Source organism: Balearica regulorum, chromosome 1 (assembly GCF_011004875.1).
Source record: "Balearica regulorum gibbericeps isolate bBalReg1 chromosome 1, bBalReg1.pri, whole genome shotgun sequence".
Classification (NCBI taxonomy): domain Eukaryota; kingdom Metazoa; phylum Chordata; class Aves; order Gruiformes; family Gruidae; genus Balearica; species Balearica regulorum.
In genome coordinates this window covers 48,678,164-48,695,345 of record NC_046184.1, presented here as the reverse complement: position 1 = coordinate 48,695,345, position 17,182 = coordinate 48,678,164, and the positions used below count along the sequence as shown (strand labels likewise).

At 47.5% G+C, this 17,182-nt stretch overlaps 1 protein-coding gene and 1 long non-coding RNA gene across 3 annotated transcripts; one reads left to right on the top strand and one right to left on the bottom strand.

Annotated features, from left to right (window-relative positions):
• Positions 1 to 206: 206 nt before the first annotated feature.
• On the bottom strand, positions 207 to 9,211 carry LOC142601010 (uncharacterized). 2 transcript variants are annotated; one of them, XR_012834564.1, is made up of 4 exons: positions 9,129 to 9,211; positions 3,975 to 4,067; positions 2,697 to 2,750; positions 207 to 1,473 (listed from the first exon to the last, which is right to left on the bottom strand). It is a non-coding gene; the product is annotated as an uncharacterized LOC142601010 (long non-coding RNA). The 2 variants fall into 2 exon arrangements; XR_012834563.1 differs by lacking the exon at positions 9,129 to 9,211 and adding an exon at positions 5,197 to 7,258.
• A 402-nt stretch (positions 9,212 to 9,613) lies between these two features.
• On the top strand, positions 9,614 to 14,642 carry DUSP6 (dual specificity phosphatase 6). The gene is made up of 3 exons (XM_075748269.1): positions 9,614 to 10,599; positions 11,234 to 11,671; positions 13,097 to 14,642. Exons 1-3 carry the CDS (start codon positions 10,197 to 10,199, stop codon positions 13,402 to 13,404), a joined length of 1,149 nt encoding a protein of 382 aa, XP_075604384.1. The 5' UTR covers positions 9,614 to 10,196; the 3' UTR covers positions 13,405 to 14,642.
• Positions 14,643 to 17,182: the final 2,540 nt, after the last annotated feature.

Genomic DNA, 17,182 nt, shown 5'->3' with positions numbered 1-17,182 from the left:
AGTTTTCATGTTTATCCAGATCCGAAAGAAAGCCATTGGCTAGTTTGACTGAAGGATTTTGGTACCAAAGGCACAACTTAGAACAAGTAAGAAAGAAAACAGTTATGAGTTTTTGTTTCATATTTAATCTTCAGAGTGAAGTCTTCTCTGAAAATGCCATTTGGACACTGACCTAGTCTGACCAATTTTGGTATCTTGCTCTTGGGAAACAAACCAGTTCTCCTTCTTTCCATGTGTAATACATGTAGAAAGGCAGTTGCCTCGTAATTTAATCCACCACACTTCGGTGGGGTACCAAACCAACGCACCTTGAATATAGGCCATAAGGCATTTCAAGGGTTAGTCTGGAGGTCGTTTTATCATTCTTTAGACCAAAAACTATATAAGTAAAAAAGTCAGGCAAACCAAAAACTCAAAAAAGAAAAAAAAAAAGAAAAAAAAAAGAGAAAAGGTATTGAGGGTGGGTGTGATGATGAAAATGCTGACGGGCCCTTGCATTCAGTGGCAGTAATTAGCTTTACCATAGTAAATTCCAGGCATATGGCACAGCAACTTCCGCATCCTCTTATATGATTTAAAACGGTTCTCACAAATGTTCGTCTCACTGTAACTGTGAAAAATCTCCTGTTTTCTTAAGAATAAAACCACTCCAATATCATGCTCTGACAACTGATGCTTAAAAAAATGCCCCCCAAATCCACTTAAGGCAATGATGTGTGTTTAATGCAAGAGAACAACAATTAGTATATTTTTGACTGAAAAGAACTCAGTTAAGCTGCCAGAAATGTCAAAAGTTCTTCACTACCCTGACACTTACATAATTGTTCTGTGAACACCCACACGCCGGAATAGACCTACTCCACCAAAAATTGCAGGGCTGACTCACTAAGTGTTCCTCTACATATCTGAAGATCTAACCATCTAGGATACATCATCTATAGCGTAATTCCAATGTGATTTCCCTGATTCAATAAAGTTACACTTCACTCACGGGAAAAAAAAAAAAAAAAAGGATCATCTGTATCTTTGGGATCCTGCCCACCCATCACGGAGGAAGCAGCCAAGAATGGCAGTGCTGCGGAGGGTATCTGCTCTCCAAAATCCTACCTGAGCCCCATATAAGGGCAGGGCTGGGATTAGATGTGGCTGGCTGTGGTCTTCTGGTCTTCTACTTGCTGAAACAAGATACAGAAGCAACTGTACCTGCAGCCTACTCAGATTTGACCTCCATGCTGTGTAATGTTCGTCTTTCCAAATCTAGTTATTACAGCTGGCCATGAACCCTCTTATCTGCAGGACAGCACTCCCCTCCCTGCAGTTCATCCTAACCCTGCGCAGAGGCACTGACCTGGCGCAGATGGGAAACGGAGCAGGGCACTCCTTCCTGGTCCTTGCTTCCTGCACGCTGCTGTCTTATTCCCATTCAAATTCAGATGTGATCCAGAAATCCTTAACTTCTCCAATCTGATGGGACTGCAAAATGGGACTGGAAGCAAAATCAAAATAGTAAACCAACATTTATTAGTTACTGGAGAAAACCGCTAAGAAAGAGCAGGGAGACTCCAGTGCATCGTTGGAAAGCATAGGGGTGTAAGCATCTTTACAACTACCTCTTGTGAACATCTGAACAGAGATTTATGTGCACGGTTTAGCCAGAATTGGAAACTTTGTGAAAATGGTTTATACTTCACACCTATACTACAAAACTGCTCAGAGAAAGTAATAGTTTAATATAATTTACCTTTGTGCTATATGCTGGTGGCACCAATGTACCAAATGAGTAACATAAATTGTGACCATAAATGGTACTGTAATCATCATGCCATTGTGCTCTGGCATATCAAGTGACAACTTGGTATTTGGATGGGACGGTTCTACCATTACATCCTCATAAATATCTAAGCATACTAAAGCCGGGATAAACTTAACAGCAGTAATTCTCTTGTCAATATTTGCAGAGATTACACTTGTACACACCCAATCTTCAAGGTGTGTTGTACGCTGCAAAACTCTTAAATGCTGAATCAAAGACGAAGAAATAACTACCATCCCCATTTATGGCTATGCCTTGAGATGTATGCCTTTCAAAAGAACTGTACACCTTAAATATATACTTTCCTAGTAATGTGCACAACACAATACTGCCCCGGACATTTTTAATACTGTTTGATGATTAGGGCATTATCCTTTCCCCATTTGTTCTATTTACACCGAATTCTTTCTACTGGTTTCTCTTCCCTCTCCCACTGACCAATGTCTCTTCAGCTTCCAGATGAAGTTACTAGGTTGATCTGTGGGACTTAGGAGTTGTGGTGATTGACCCCTTGAGACCACTGCAGTTTGACAGTTTTTTTATCTCCTTTCTTTTTTTTTTTTTTTTTTTTCCTCTGGCGGGGTGGTGGCAGGGGGAGTGGTGGTGGTGGTGCAAAATGTAGCAAACTAAACCAGAAAGCTGGGCCCTTGCATGGCAGGACACAAAGACTTCTGTCACATGCTGTCCCTGGAAGCCAGCAACCAGCTGGTGCTTCAAATCCAGCATGTCCAACCGAGTAGGGCATTTTAGCACCTAGGTTGGGCCATCACTTGGGTGCTTCCCCCTCTATAAACTTTTCCCAAACTATGTCTGACAGCAGCACATCACCAGGGAAACCCCCAGCCCCAGTAATGAAGAAATTTGTCTCTGTCAATGCACTTACCCTATTTGGTGCAGGTCCTGCCTGGCCCAGGAGAGGTCCCCATGCAGGTTACATCTGTGAAAAGTAAAGCAGATGTGTTAAATGGGAGTTGCAGGTGCCAGGACATCTATCTGTCCATGTCTCTCTCCCTGTGACACCCTGGAGCCAAACTGTGTGCTCAGCTCAATCAGGTCCCCAGGACACATTCCAGTGGCCATATAAAAAACAGACAACGGAAAGTGAATTGTTCATGCCTGGGTTGGACTCCTAATTGCCTCTCTTTGGAATGAGAACATCAGATAGCTGCACAGCATTTCTTTTCCTGAATATGCCTGTCCCAGGATGAAGATCTTTTTCTTACGTAATTTGCTGTCCTTGCTCTGCTCTCTGCACAGCTGATTTACCCTGCACTGTGCAAACGCAGTCCTTGTTTACTGTTTTCACAGCCTAGAACAAGCCTTCAGTCATCCCATGGGCAGGCTTTATTCCCATGGTCAGAAGAAGAGAGAAATTTGAGATCGGGGGACCGCATAAAAGCAGAGGAAAATAAATCTTTAGCATTGGGAAGAGAGAGCTGCTTTCTACACTTGCTTGATGCTGTCAGGTTTGCTTCCGTGTAGGATGAGTGAACGAGATGAAAATGGGACAGTGCTATTGAAGGAACATACTTTAGCGATAGCACTAATGCCTCCCCAGGTAAGCCCACAGGTTAGTGCCCACTAAGCCCTTCCAAGCACATCAAAATGGGCAGCACTAAAGAGATTATAGCATTTTCTCAGCAGCCTCATCTGCCGTGATGTATGCGCCCAGTATAGCATGATACAGGCTGTCCCTGAATAGCAGGCAACAGCAGAGAGACACACACCAGCGTGCGAAACACGAGAAGAGGTTTGGGGCACTATTGAACCCTGGGACTGGCAAAGAAAGAATATAAGCACACTGTTGTCCCTATACAAATAGCACAATATACCTGCACCATGGATCAGGACTTTTGAATAAGGAGTTGCTGTTTTCCTCAGCTAAGGTAACAGAACCGTATGAATCTGGATTCCAATGAGTAAGCTAAATTATTAACTTAATCACTGCCACCAAATTTAAGGGCATATCAGTATTTCTACGCAATCACAGTCTCAGTACTACTTTAAAAATTTAGTCTGCTTCTCTTTTTTGGCTCTATTATACAGTCCATTTTTATTTGAAAGTTTTCAAATGCAAATGTAATTAATTATAAGAAAAGTATGCACACACATAGCCTTCTGTTCTCTTCATGTTTATTATTTTTAAGACAGAGCTGCCCACCTGTGCTACGTTTCTGTTGCCAACAGAATGTAAACCACTGTGAAGTGATACACAGGTCAGTGCCGCCAAAACTGCCACTACCAACAGCAGTACCTGGTGGGAGGAAAAAAAAGGAAAATAAAAAAGAAGGAAAAAAAAAAAGGTTAGAGTGCTGGCCTGTGTGCTTGACCAATACACTGTGAGCCTGGCTAAATGTGTGCCTTGCACTGCCCTCCTGCAAGCTTAGTTTCATTCTCTAAGAAAGGAGAATGCTTCAGCCATTAGCGCTCTGCTGTCAAACAAAACTGCTCACCTTTGCACACCCCAAGGAACCATTTGGAGAACTCACCTATGAGCTACAGTCAGAAGGGAACTTAGTTTATAGTACAAGAAGTCAAAAGCAAACAAAACCTCTTGAATAAATGCATGCCTGTAGTAGCTGTTAAGTATTTTAAAGCATCATTCCTAAGTAATTGCTAATTACATTACTTTATTACAAGGCACAATTAAATATGTGCTTGAAGTCATCCAGCTATTTGCTGTTTCAAGGAAAGCACTTGAGTCAAAAGGATTTCCTAAATGGAGTCATTCAGTGTTTTATTTCTCCAACTTCAGGAATTATTTCAGATGCAAATAATTGGACATTGAATAATCAGTTAAATGCCATTTCCATAAATTGTTTGTGCTTTACATAAAACAAGTAAAATGCTCTGTAGGGCAGTTTTGTTCTCCCTTTGAGGCACCCTGGACTGACCAGTTCTGCACCAAAGGCACTGAACTTTACGGCCAGTTTGGTCTAGGATGATTTGTTTATTTCTATTTTCAAATAGATCATTCACACAAACCAACACAAACAGACCATTAATTCTCACTTTTACTGAAATTAAAAGGAACTGTGAGAGGGACTTACAGATAAACCTAGAGGTGAGAATCACAGACTGTAAGGTAAGCACCTAAAAGTAAGGGCTGGTTACACGAGGCACCATTTAGAGACAGCGAAAGGAACTGAGCAGCTCCATAGTGCAGTTTGTCCTCTCTGAAGACCCCTTGAAAGTGGTTATTAAGCGAAATAAGTAACTAAAATGTGAATATGTAACTTCTGACGTCTAAAGCTGACTGACTACTAAGCTGAATCACAGGCATCTGCTGGTTCAGTCAAAGGTGACAATCAAGATCCTCAAAATTCATGCCTAAGTGTGATCTGTCAGTGGAGAAACCTGTCTCCACGACATTTTGCAAGCACCTGCATTTCCAGAGTTGAGTTGAGTTGGCCTCTCAACCAAAATCCTGATGCCAGCATGTTTCATGCTCTTTGGCCTTCTCCAGCAGGCCATCCCAGAGCGTACTTCACTCGCTTGACATCAAACAGTGCCGAGACAAGAAAGTGTCTCTGCCACTTTGATTCAGGTCATCAGCGGGATGTGGAAAACCAAGGCTGGAGTCCCTGCTTTCATAAATATTGATTGATACAACATGGGAAAGGTCAGACCAAAAAGCCTTCCCTATTTTAGGCTCCATCTTCTCATACAAAGACAGGCTCCTATCGAATTCCGCTCCAAATCAAGTAGAAGAGAGGAGTGAACATGCACCTTTAGAGGAAGAAAGCATGTACATAAGGAAAAAAACTTTCCCATCCCTGATGTCTACTGCAAGAGGAAACTTCATCAGTACTTAGCCTCCTGCTGCCTGTGCATCGCTGCCTCAGTATCCCAGGCTGTGAAGCATCTCACAGTGGCCCAGTTGGCCTGGTTTCAAAATGTCATAGATACCTGCCTTTTTGGTACGTCTCTCTCCCATTACACTATGTAGATAGCCTGTCTGCCTAATTCAGGGCCAGGGCTACTATTACAGGGAGAGACATGAAGGAATTGGGCAAAGCAACACTGAATTCTAATCTCCATCCTCCATGCCAGACTCTTGTCCTCTGTGTCTGCATCTCTGGCCAAGACAAGCTCAGGTTATAAACACTCATGGAGATCTATTCAGGCCTCTGCACATGCTAAGAATGAGCAGAAGGTTTACAGTCCAAAAACCAGTAAAATAGGCTTTTCGTGATGAATATGCTCTGAGCTGGGTGGAAGAGGTTTCATTTGCAGCCAGGAAGGTATAAAATGACGAACAAACCACAAACAAGACAAACCTCACCCAGAAATACACATTTCATGGTTCAAAAGCTAATTTTGCTAATGAATGGATGAATGAGGGGATCATGGTTAACAGGAATAGGCTCTTCTTGCTGCCTAGGTACTATAAAAACTTCTGGAAGTTGAAGATAAGTGATCTCCTGGTGAGGCTTGGGCTGTAGATTTGGTCTCTGACAAAGCACCAAATGGTAGCATGGTTAACTGAGTCCGCTCCTGCATCCTTCAGCAACTGACAGGACAGAGCGGTTCAGACAGAGAGGACAAGTGAGCACATACACACATGTGAACACAAAGATAACAGCGTCTCACATACAGTTTTCATTCCCCTTTGGAGTTCTTTAGCTGGTATGTGTTGATGGAAGTACTACTACAAATTCAAAGGGTGTAATTTGTATTTTACTTGTTTAACTCTGCTGCAGTGCAAAATCTCCTGCCTGGCTCCCAACCCACCAAATGCCACTGTCAGACTGCTGCCATGCAATGTGCTGGCTATAGCCATCATCGTTACAAGTCTCTGCCCCAGCTCCAGTTGTACTGGGAAATACAACTCTCTTGAGCGTGCTTCATCTAACATTGTATTGCCTTCATATACTTAACCTTAATGCTCAGAACATTTCAATCAGATCTGACAGTACTAATGATAAAAATCTCTTTAAATGCTATCATTATTTATTGTTGCATTTCTACTAGGCAGGTATCTCAGTGGGTTTGATAAACTGCTTGCATAATACGTAGCTTTCGGTTAAAATGTTGAATGACTAAGATTTTTATTTTAAACCACTGCCATAAAACGTCACTGAAAATGCCCTGAAGATGATAATCAGAACATATTTTCTTCCTAAAATATTTTAGTCATCAGAGGCAAGTTTACCTTGTATGAATATGGAAGTGTTAGATGGAAGTAATTTGGGGCTTGTTCTGTTTTCTTCGAATCCTAACTCTGCAATGTGCTGATGTTTTGCTGTGCATCTTCATTTTAAAAAATGTGATCAAAGTACAATGTAACCCTAAAGAACAATATTAATTAATAATAACATAGATTACAAGGAACAAATTGTATTTATCATTGTGTCAAGCTTGCTGGGAATTGTCACAATATTATACTGAAATTGTCCCTGTCTTTAACTTTCAGGTCACGTTCACAATAGTTTAACGTGACTCCTTCTGCTTGTTTTCTGTGTTGACCCCTTAGTTGACAATTGATTATTTGAGGATTCTTCTGGCTGTGGCTCCTGTTGAGATGAAGGTTAACAGAGAGAATACAGCTTATTACTAGAATAAATGAGTAATAAGAAATGTTCGAGATGGTTGTAAGACAAGCATCGCATTATACTGTACCTTAAGAGATAACTACAGTTGAGGTGGTTTGAGAATTTCTATTTCAGTTGCTCATGCTTTATAGAACTTCCATTTCCAGAACTTCTATTTCTCAAGACTGAATTCCATGGCTAGTAAGGCTGAGGTCTGGGTTATTTTATTTTGTAAAATTTGAACAAACATTGATCTGATATACTTGAGAAGAAGGGTAAAGAATAAATCTGGTGCTGATTTTAAGAAAAAAAAAAAAAAGTAGGATTTAAACTATGACCCGATTATTCATTTTACCAGGACTGTGCTATTTGGTGTACTAATACAGAGTGACCAACAGTGCCAGCCCCAAAGAATTTGCTGTCCTGCTTGAGCCCTGACATGGGTGAAAACAGAACATTTCGATATAGCGGGGGGGACGGGACGGGACGACAGAATATCAGAAAATAAATAAATAAAAATCAAAGGCTGCTGCTTTGATCTGTCACTGCTCTGAACATTTAAACACGATACCCTGAATACACGGAGCTGAATAGCAAGTGAAGCACCTGGTAAGAACAGCCTGGAAACTCTTTAATGGTGGGCAAGGTGGACTGGACAATTTGCCCCCACTGAGCAGTTGCACAAAGTACGTGTGGTGCATGTCTGGTGAGTTGCACATCAGCCTGGCCAAACCCCGTGTTTAAGAAGGGGGCAAGGTTTCTGTGACACCTCAGTCCCATTTTCAAGCAAGCCTCTGAAAGAGGCAGCAAGCTGGGATCCTCTCAGAATCTCTCCTGGGGAAGATGTTGTTAATACCATCTGGGGGCCAGCCTTGCTCGAAACTGCAGCAACTGATGTGCCAACTTCAATTAACATCACGGGTGTTTTCTGTGCAGAATACACGGGACTGCCCATGCCACTGCCTGTTCTCAGGGTCAACGCTCTCCAGCCACTCGGTACCTGAGGAACCTCCTTCAGCTGGGGTTAAAAATAATCAGCCCTGAAGCACAGCAACAGTGTAAACGAGATTAGCCTCTTCAGAACAATTTCACTCCCGGGCAGATGTTGGCGACGGGATTAGCATTTCGGCCAGGCTTCTCCCGATTTATTTTCGCTCCTCGCTTTTCACTTACCCATTTGCTAACCCGCACCTGGGAACAACCCCGCCCGGCTCGGCCCCCGGCCCCGTTCCACCGGCCACCCGGCGCCGCTCCGCCCGGTTACCCCCGGCCCCAGCTACCCGGCGCCGCGCCGCCGGGCCGGGCCCCGAAGCCCCCCGCCCCCTCCCGCCTCCCGGTGCGACGGAGACCGCAGTGCTCTTCCGCTCGGCCGGGGCCGGGGGGAAGCGCCGGACGGCGGCGGCAGGGCCCCACCCGCAGGCCGCCCCGCCGGAGGAGCCGGTGCGGCGGCCGGGAGCCGCCTGCGCGGGGGGCTGCCAGGTGCGAGGGGTCCCGTCGGGCCGGGCCGGACCCCGCCGTGCTGGCGGCGGGCAGGGCGCTCCCCGCGCCGCCGGGGGTGGCTGCGGGCTCCGCGCTGGCGGCGACCCCACGCCGCAGCCGGGCGAGCGCGGTTCAGGTCCCGGCTACCTGAGAGGGGCCGGCCGCGCCGAGGCGGGCCGCTTTCCCCGGTCACGTTTTTGGGGTGCCCGCAGGCTGCTCCCGAGGCGGTGCCGGCTCCCCGGCTGCGCTTCGTGCAGCGAATAAAGCCGGGCCGCGTAGGAAGAGATTAGCTCGGAGTTTACCCTTCACCCGTGTAGGGATCAGCTGAGGACAGAGGCTACCCGCCTCCCTAAAAACGGGATTCCCGGAACGCCCTAGTGAAAAGCCGGGCCGGGATCAGCGCTGGGGAATTAGGGGCGGGGGACGGGGACGCGGCCGGCCCCCCGCGGGTGTCGCATTTAGGGAGAGAAAACATGGAGGGAGACAGAAGGTGCCTTTCGTTCCGCCGGCGGCTGGTGCCCGCGGAGGCGAGGGGAGGGGAGGGCCGGGCCGCGCCCCCTCACCTGCCCCCACCGCCCCCGCCCGCTGCGCCGCGGCTGCCGCTTGTTTGCACTCGGCTTATCCGGAGCGGAAATTCCTTTCCGTTTTTGTGAATGACAAACTCATTAACGATTCATCAACACAACCTGTTCCAGCCGGCCCGTCGCCGCGGCAACAGCCCCTTCCGCGCGCCCCCATTGGCTGCGCCGGAGAATGTATCCATTGAGACGTCCCGCGGTTGTACCCATTGAGGAGCCGCCGGGAGCCGGGCTGCGGCCGAGGGGCGCTGCTGGCGGGGGCGCCGGGCGGGGAAGGGGCAGCGGCGGTGGCAGCGGTACCGGCACCGGCACCGCCGCGGTGTTTCCGCGCTGAGCGGGGGAGCCCCGCTCGGCGGCACGTTAATTGGATTTCATTCACTCGGGGCGGAGGAAAAGCCCAAAGGCTCGGGCTGCAGCGGCGATTAGGCAGGTTCATTCAGGGATTCATTGACAAAAAAAAAAAAAAAAAAAGAGAAAAAGCGGGCAGGCTGGCTGCGCGCACGCAGGGACAGGCGCACCGACACACACACACGCGCGCTCACACTTACACGCACGCCGGGGCCGGGGTTGCTTCTCCCTCCCCGTGACTCCACCGCCGCCCGGCGCGGGGGAGGTGGCGCGGAGGGGGGGGGGGGGGGGGGGGGGGCTGCGTGATTCATTTTCCTGGGGCGGAGAGAGATAAGTTGTGCGGAGTTGGAGGGGTGCAGCCCGCCCGCCGAGCCAGCCGCATGCCTCTGTGAGAGAGAGAGAGGGGCGCTTCCAGAGCACGCTCCGCTCCCCCCGTCCTTCCTCATGCTAGATACGTTCAGACCCGTCCCTTTCGCGTCGGAAATGGCGATTAGTAAATCCGTGGCGTGGCTGAACGAGCAGCTGGAGATGGGCAACGACCGGCTGCTGCTGATGGACTGTCGGCCGCAGGAGTTGTACGAGTCGTCCCACATCGAGTCGGCCATCAACGTGGCCATCCCCGGCATCATGCTGCGGCGGCTGCAGAAGGGCAACCTGCCCCTGCGCTCCCTCGTCGCCAGCAGCGAGGAGGACCGGGAGCGCTTCGCCCGCCGGTGCGGCACCGACACGGTGGTGCTGTACGACGAGCACAGCCGCGACTGGAACGAGAACACGGGCGGCGAGTCCGTGCTGGGGCTGCTCCTCAAGCGCCTCAAAGACGAAGGCTGCAAGGCGTTTTATCTGGAAGGTGAGAAGGGCCGCCGGGGTTGGAGGGGGGGGGAGGTCGCTGCCTGCTTGCCCGGGAGCCCGGGGCTGTGGGTGAGGAGGAGGCGAGCCCCGCGGCTCTCTGCCCGGGGAAGGGAGGGTGGGTGGGTGTCCGCAGCGTCCCCCGGGCATTGCGCGCTGACGCTCCGGGAGGACACTAACCTGGGCAGGGGGCTTCTCCTCTTGCCCTCTCGCCCCCCCCAGCATCCCTGTCCTCGCTTTGTTTAAAGAGACCTCGAGGACTGGAATCGCTGTAGCAGTGTGGGGAGGACAGGGCTAACGGGGAGCCCGGCGTGAGCCGGGGAGGGCAGACGGAATTGCCGCCGGGGCATCTCTCCAGAGGTCCCCGCAGGGCGAAGCGCCACAGAGCTTTAATCCTGAATATTACGAGCCCTCCGCCGCAGCGGGTGATTTCCTTAAACCTTCTCTTAGGTTAGTTCATCTGCGTGAGTGTATGACATATTTTCTTTTCTTTTTCCTGGGGCTCGAGAGGGTGGGAAGCAGATGCCCTTTGCATACAGGGCTGTACTAGGGAGGTAAATCGGCTTGCCATCTTATATCAGGTTGCATTCTCCCCCCCCCCCCCCCCCCCCCCCCCGCCTTGCTTTTCTCCCCAGGTGGTTTCAGCAAGTTCCAGGCCGAGTTCGCCCTGCACTGCGAAACTAACCTAGACAGTTCATGTAGCAGCAGCTCTCCTCCTTTGCCAGTCCTGGGTTTGGGAGGCCTCCGAATCAGCTCCGATTCCTCATCAGACATTGAATCTGACATTGACAGAGACCCCAATAGTGCCACCGACTCCGATGGCAGCCCTCTCTCCAACAACCAGCCTTCCTTCCCGGTGGAGATTTTACCCTACCTCTACTTAGGCTGTGCCAAGGACTCCACTAATCTGGACGTTTTAGAAGAGTTTGGCATTAAATACATCTTGAATGTTACCCCCAACCTGCCTAATCTCTTTGAAAACGCCGGCGAATTCAAGTACAAACAGATTCCGATCTCTGACCATTGGAGCCAAAATCTGTCTCAGTTCTTTCCTGAGGCCATCTCCTTTATAGGTGAGACCCGGTTATTTGCTAACAGTTATATGTCAAGTGGCACAATCCAATTTCTTCTGCAGGATTCAGGAGATTGCAGGCGAGAAGCGGTAGCAGCGTTTCTGGCAGTCTCTAGGGGATGCCCCGCATTCTTAAGCCGGCTTAAGTTGCGGGGCGGCTGGGGACTGTTTGGGGGGTTATTGAGGAGCCCTGGTGAATTGGAAGCGCCGTTTGCAGGTTGCAAGCGCGTACCTGGTTTGGCTGGCTGTGGGATTCTTCCCTGAGCCGCTTGTGTCGGAGCTGGGGACTGAGCAACGCGCAGGATGGGAGATCTTTTTAAATCTCTTCCTGGCGGTGTGTGTGTGGGGAGGTAAATGACCTCGGGGTTGATGGCTTATTCGTCCTTTGTTGTTGTTTTTTGTTGTGGGGTTTTTTTCGACCTTCTTGAGGTTACTGAAGAACAGTATAATAAAAGGAAACGATCAGGGAAGCTAACTTTAGCTTTGAAATACAAGTTATTCAAAAGCGGTATCCCTGGCAAATGTATAGTCAGAGCTTTAATTAAATCTCCTGGTAATAATGATATACCTCTCGGGCTCGGTGCCTCGGTTAGCCAGCCCTTAGGCATTACCCGTCAGCTTTAGAAACGCGTCCCCTTGGGCTCAAGGAGTTCTGGTTAGAATTTGCACTGTCCTTCGTTTTGGGGAGGACTAAAATCACCCCATCGGGGTGCAGTGGGGTGGGCATCGCATTATCTGTTGGGAAGCTGTGCTGTAATCCGGTTGAATGATACCGGTAATAGTGGAGAATGTAGGTAATCTGAGCCCAGCAGGAAGAAATGTGGGCTGGAAGCCACAAAGAAACTAATCTCCAGGCATTGTAATGCATTTCCTATTACAAAGGAACCCATTTTCAACCAATGTTGACATCCTGTTCCTCCTAATGGGCTGTCCCCTGTGACTTCCCTCATTCTTTTAAAATGCCTGAATACCTCCATTGTTAGCTGCACAACAGTTGGAGAATAATTTAATAGACCTTTGCAGTCTGCTGGTCTGTATAAAAGGCATTCAGTGACATATTGCAGGATTTCCATGCTGGGGCAAGGGGACTGTAAGAATTTAAGGCAAATCTCCAGGCAAAAGCGTGTCTTTTAAAACTGACTTTTGAAACAGTGTCATGCAGCGTATCCTGTTCCCTTTGTGTCATTCTTAGTTTTCTCAGCTCTTGGACTCGGGTACATATACGGGGGGGGGGGGGGGGGGGGGGGGTGGATTCTCCTCTTGTCCTGGTTTTAAGCCGGTGAAGTTAACTCTTGCGTTGCACTGCTGGCCACTGGGATCAGAATCGTCCTTTCTTCCTACCTGATACTAATCTCACTTGTGTTGAGAGATCAGTTACCAATCCCCTGTCTTACGTGTCCTTCTCTGCCTCTTTGTGTCTCTACAGATGAAGCTCGGGGGAAGAACTGCGGTGTCCTGGTGCATTGCTTAGCAGGGATCAGCCGGTCGGTCACAGTGACGGTGGCCTACCTCATGCAGAAGCTCAACTTGTCCATGAACGATGCCTATGATATCGTCAAGATGAAGAAGTCCAACATTTCACCCAACTTCAACTTCATGGGTCAGCTGCTGGACTTTGAGCGAACTCTGGGGCTGAGCAGCCCCTGTGACAATCGAGTGCCAAACCAGCAGCTGTATTTCACCACTCCTTCCAACCAGAACGTCTTCCAGGTGGATTCCCTGCAGTCCACGTGAGCTCCCACTGCCTCCCTTCTCCTGTCCGTTTCATGGGATCACTCCTCACTGGTTTCTCTTTGGCAGTGATAAAGAAAATGCAGCTTTCTCTTTTTCTGGCCTCTGCTATCAAAAAGCAGCTGCCAGTGCAAGCTAGGAAAGGTTACACAGTATGGAATTGGCTATTGCGAAGGGAGGGAACGTGGTGAGCTCTCCGGGAAGGACCGTGGTGACCAGGGGGCAGGTGGGCAGTGTGCTCATCCCTGCTTGCGCAGTGGCTTGGGTCCCAGGACTTCCAGGGGGGGTAGGTAGGGTAAGGCTGGACAGGCTGAGCACGTGTTCTCTAGAGACTGGAACTGTCCTGCTTCCCCCTCTGCTTTCGGATCTGTGACACACATCTTTGTCTTCAGTGAAGACTGGTTATTTTTGTTTGTTTGTTTGTTTTAATTTAGAGGAGCCAAAGAAAGAGACTTCAGCTTAGTGTATTTGGAGTACTTGTTTGCCGGGAGCTCGGTAGTATTCTACTTGATCAATGTAAATATCTAATCTTAAATCGATTTGCAATTTTTTTTTTTTTTGAATTAACATGTATTCAAGAAATCAATCCAAGGGACATCTATGTTTTTGTTCTCTTCATAAATTCTGCTTTATTTGTTTGTTCTTTTTATTTTTTTAATTGCAAAGAATAAATTTGCAGCATGCTTAATTTTATTGTTCAATTGAAGCAAGCTTTCCCTGAGGGAGAAATGGCAACGGTAAGAAGTTTGCAAATCATGTTTTGTGAGCAAGTACAGTCTATTCTTTCATATATTTTTCTTTTCCTTGTGGTGATTTTTTTTTTCCTCACGCTCTTGATGTAGTTTCCACATTATATATATATTTTTTTTAAATTAAATTAATTTTTTGCCTTACCTTTTGTAAATAGATCATCTGGGAGGAGATTTGTCTTTGAATGCGAAAGATTTTTGATCACTTTTTAAAACTTTCAGATGTGCTAAACGGTGCATTACCTCTGTACAAATTCTTCAGGGAGCTTCACCTCAAATGCAATATTTTGCGTCTTTTTCTTTTTTTTTTTTGTATAAAACTGGAAGTATGTGTGAGCATTTGTACCTGTGTATACGCACAGTGAACCTGCACATGGTTGCCAATAAGGGAGAGTCTAATTCACGGTGTAAAAGTTTTAAGATGGAATTTATTATAAGAATGTAAAACCTTAAATTATTAATAAATAAATAACTATTTTTGGCTATTGAGAACCTGGCTGGTTTATTCCCCCTTTCCCCTCTGTATGGGTGTGGTTAGTTGCATATACACATATGGTTATGTTTAAAGGTAACGATTGCTTTCAATAACTTTTGTACAGCCCCTAAGACAATAAAGCGTTGATTTCCCCTTCAGTCCACTGGTGCCTAAATGAATAAACAGTGCATGTGCTGGATTCTTGTCTTGCTTTAGTGAAGGGAATGCTTTTGAAGACCTTTAGGTTAATTGCAAAATATTCTGGCATCCCTTTGCTACTCCAGGGATGCACCTGACCCTGGGCAATAAGGATATTTTTTTAATTTTTTTTTTTTTGAGTAAGGAGCTGCTGTTTTCTGGATTTGTTTACAATTTTTGGCAACTCTATTACAGATGCTAGGAGATGGGTTCATGCTCTCCTTATCTTTCTGGCAGGAACTCATTTCAGAGATCCATCAGCAGTCTGCAGCCTGTAAATGATTTTTCTGTTGCTGTTCAGCCCCGTTACAACTTAGCAGGTGAAGGCAAGGAGGAAAAGTCTCTATATACCCTTAGTCACCTCATTTCCTCTTTGGACCCTTCAAGTAGTCCTCTCTCTGCAGAAGGAAAAAGGGGGATTATAGCAGATTGCAAAACTTCCTGCTGCAACTTATTTTCATTAATGTCCTTCCTGATGAGAAGTGGCCCAAGGTAGGATGATGCCAAAATCTAGAAGCAGTACCACAGTGATGGGCTGATGCTGCAGCTGTGGCTGTCGGCTGGAGTTCTGCAGAATTCCTAGCAGCCGGAGCACATTTCAAGTAATTTTAGAAACTGCAAGTGTGTGAAATGAAAAGCAAACAAAACATGGGAAAAAAGTGAGTCAGTGTCTCATGCAGTAGTGGCCTAGATTGAGTGCATAAACTGTGAAAGTAGAAGTGGGTTGCAGTTAAACTTGGCTTGTGTTAATCCAGTTTTGAACGGTTTCCGCTCTTGGCATTCCCTTTGCTGCTCTGTTCAAAGTGGAGATTTGCAAGCAGCTCTAGCAATTTCCTGTCCAGCTGCAGCTCAAGTGACTCCCTTGTTTTTTTTGTTTTTTTTCTTTCTTTTTATTTATTTTTTTTTTTAATATGGTCTGTGGATAATTTTAGCCAGTTTCCTCTTTGTGGATTATTAATCTGCTTTCCTTGTAGAACCTACATAGCTGTGTCCCTACTGTTCTGCTGAAGTCAACAGATGGCCTCCCCGCCACTTCCTCTCGTTTCGCTGTGGGTTTGTTGTCAGGCGGCTTCTGAAATTAATAGTGTTTTCTGGCCGGCTGCCACAGGCCATTACCACAAAGGGGAAGTAACACATCTGAATAGCAGGAAGCTGGGCAGGGTCACAGCGTGAACTGAACCTGTTGCGCGCAATCGGGCCTCTCCCGTTCAGCAAGTGGAGGGCTCCTCTTCCCTCCCCCTTTTTAATACGCCTCGCACAGAGAAGGGGCTGACATCGAATGTCTCAGCTGTTTGCACCGGGCAAATATTTCCGGCTGAATGAATTGCAAATGTTAATTGTGACTAGGTGCCCGTTAAGGTGAGGAGGTAAACAGCAGTGATGTAGCCCAGGGGAGGAGGGCCTTGGCTTTCTTTGCAAGCTGCTTTGAAAAGTTAGTGCTCACAAGGGCTTCCTGCTTCCTTCCTGCTTCGCCGAATGACTAACACCAAATGGGTACTTCTGCAATTCATCATTTTTTGGGACAAGCAAGCAAAGAAGACTAGCTTTGCTCACACACACACACAGACAGACAGAGCTGAGTTGGGCAGAAAACTTGTTCCAGACTTTTCCTCGAGTGAGGCCTGAACCAGGGCTGTTAGTCAGAAACCTTGGCTGAACTTGAACCAGGACTGGGTGAGAACAACTTTGGTCACAGGCTAAACCCAAACCAGAACTGGAGCCAAACCAAAACCTGGTTCCACTGATTTTGCTGGGGGTGTTCACACTCGCTCACGTGCCGGCTCTGAGTTACAAATGGTTTGGAGGGAAAAGCAGTGAGGGCTCTCAGCAGCGATGATCGCCCTTCCCACGCAGGTTCCCGAATAACTCTGCCCCAGCATGGTGAAGGGAACGGCTCATGCTCCATGAGCACTTGCTAGCTTTTCTGAGGCCGGGCTTTGCTTGCTCCTGCAGTCCTCCCCTGGCACTTGGTTCAAAATAACTCGCTTCCTTTCTCCCCTCCCTCATTTCAGTCCTTGCTGGGATGGGGCAGAGGTCTTGGGCTTCTGGCGAGTTTGGCAGCTATTGCAGTTCCTCAGCTGGTAAAGTAATTTGTAAAGGGAAGAATAAATCCTTTGTGCCTGTAGGGACAGGCCCAATGTGTATAGGGGAAAGGGGGGGAATGTTCCCCCTTTGCAGCCAAAAAATCATCAACCTGCTTCATAGTATAATGTAGGAGTGTGAGGTACTGAATTCCTTCAGAAGCTATGGAGATATTAGGAGGGAAAACCGTACCCTCAGGAGTGATCAGAACTTTCTCACATGACTCATCTGTGCCTTTAACACAAAGGGTGAAATTGTGTCCTGTGGCATCCAAGCC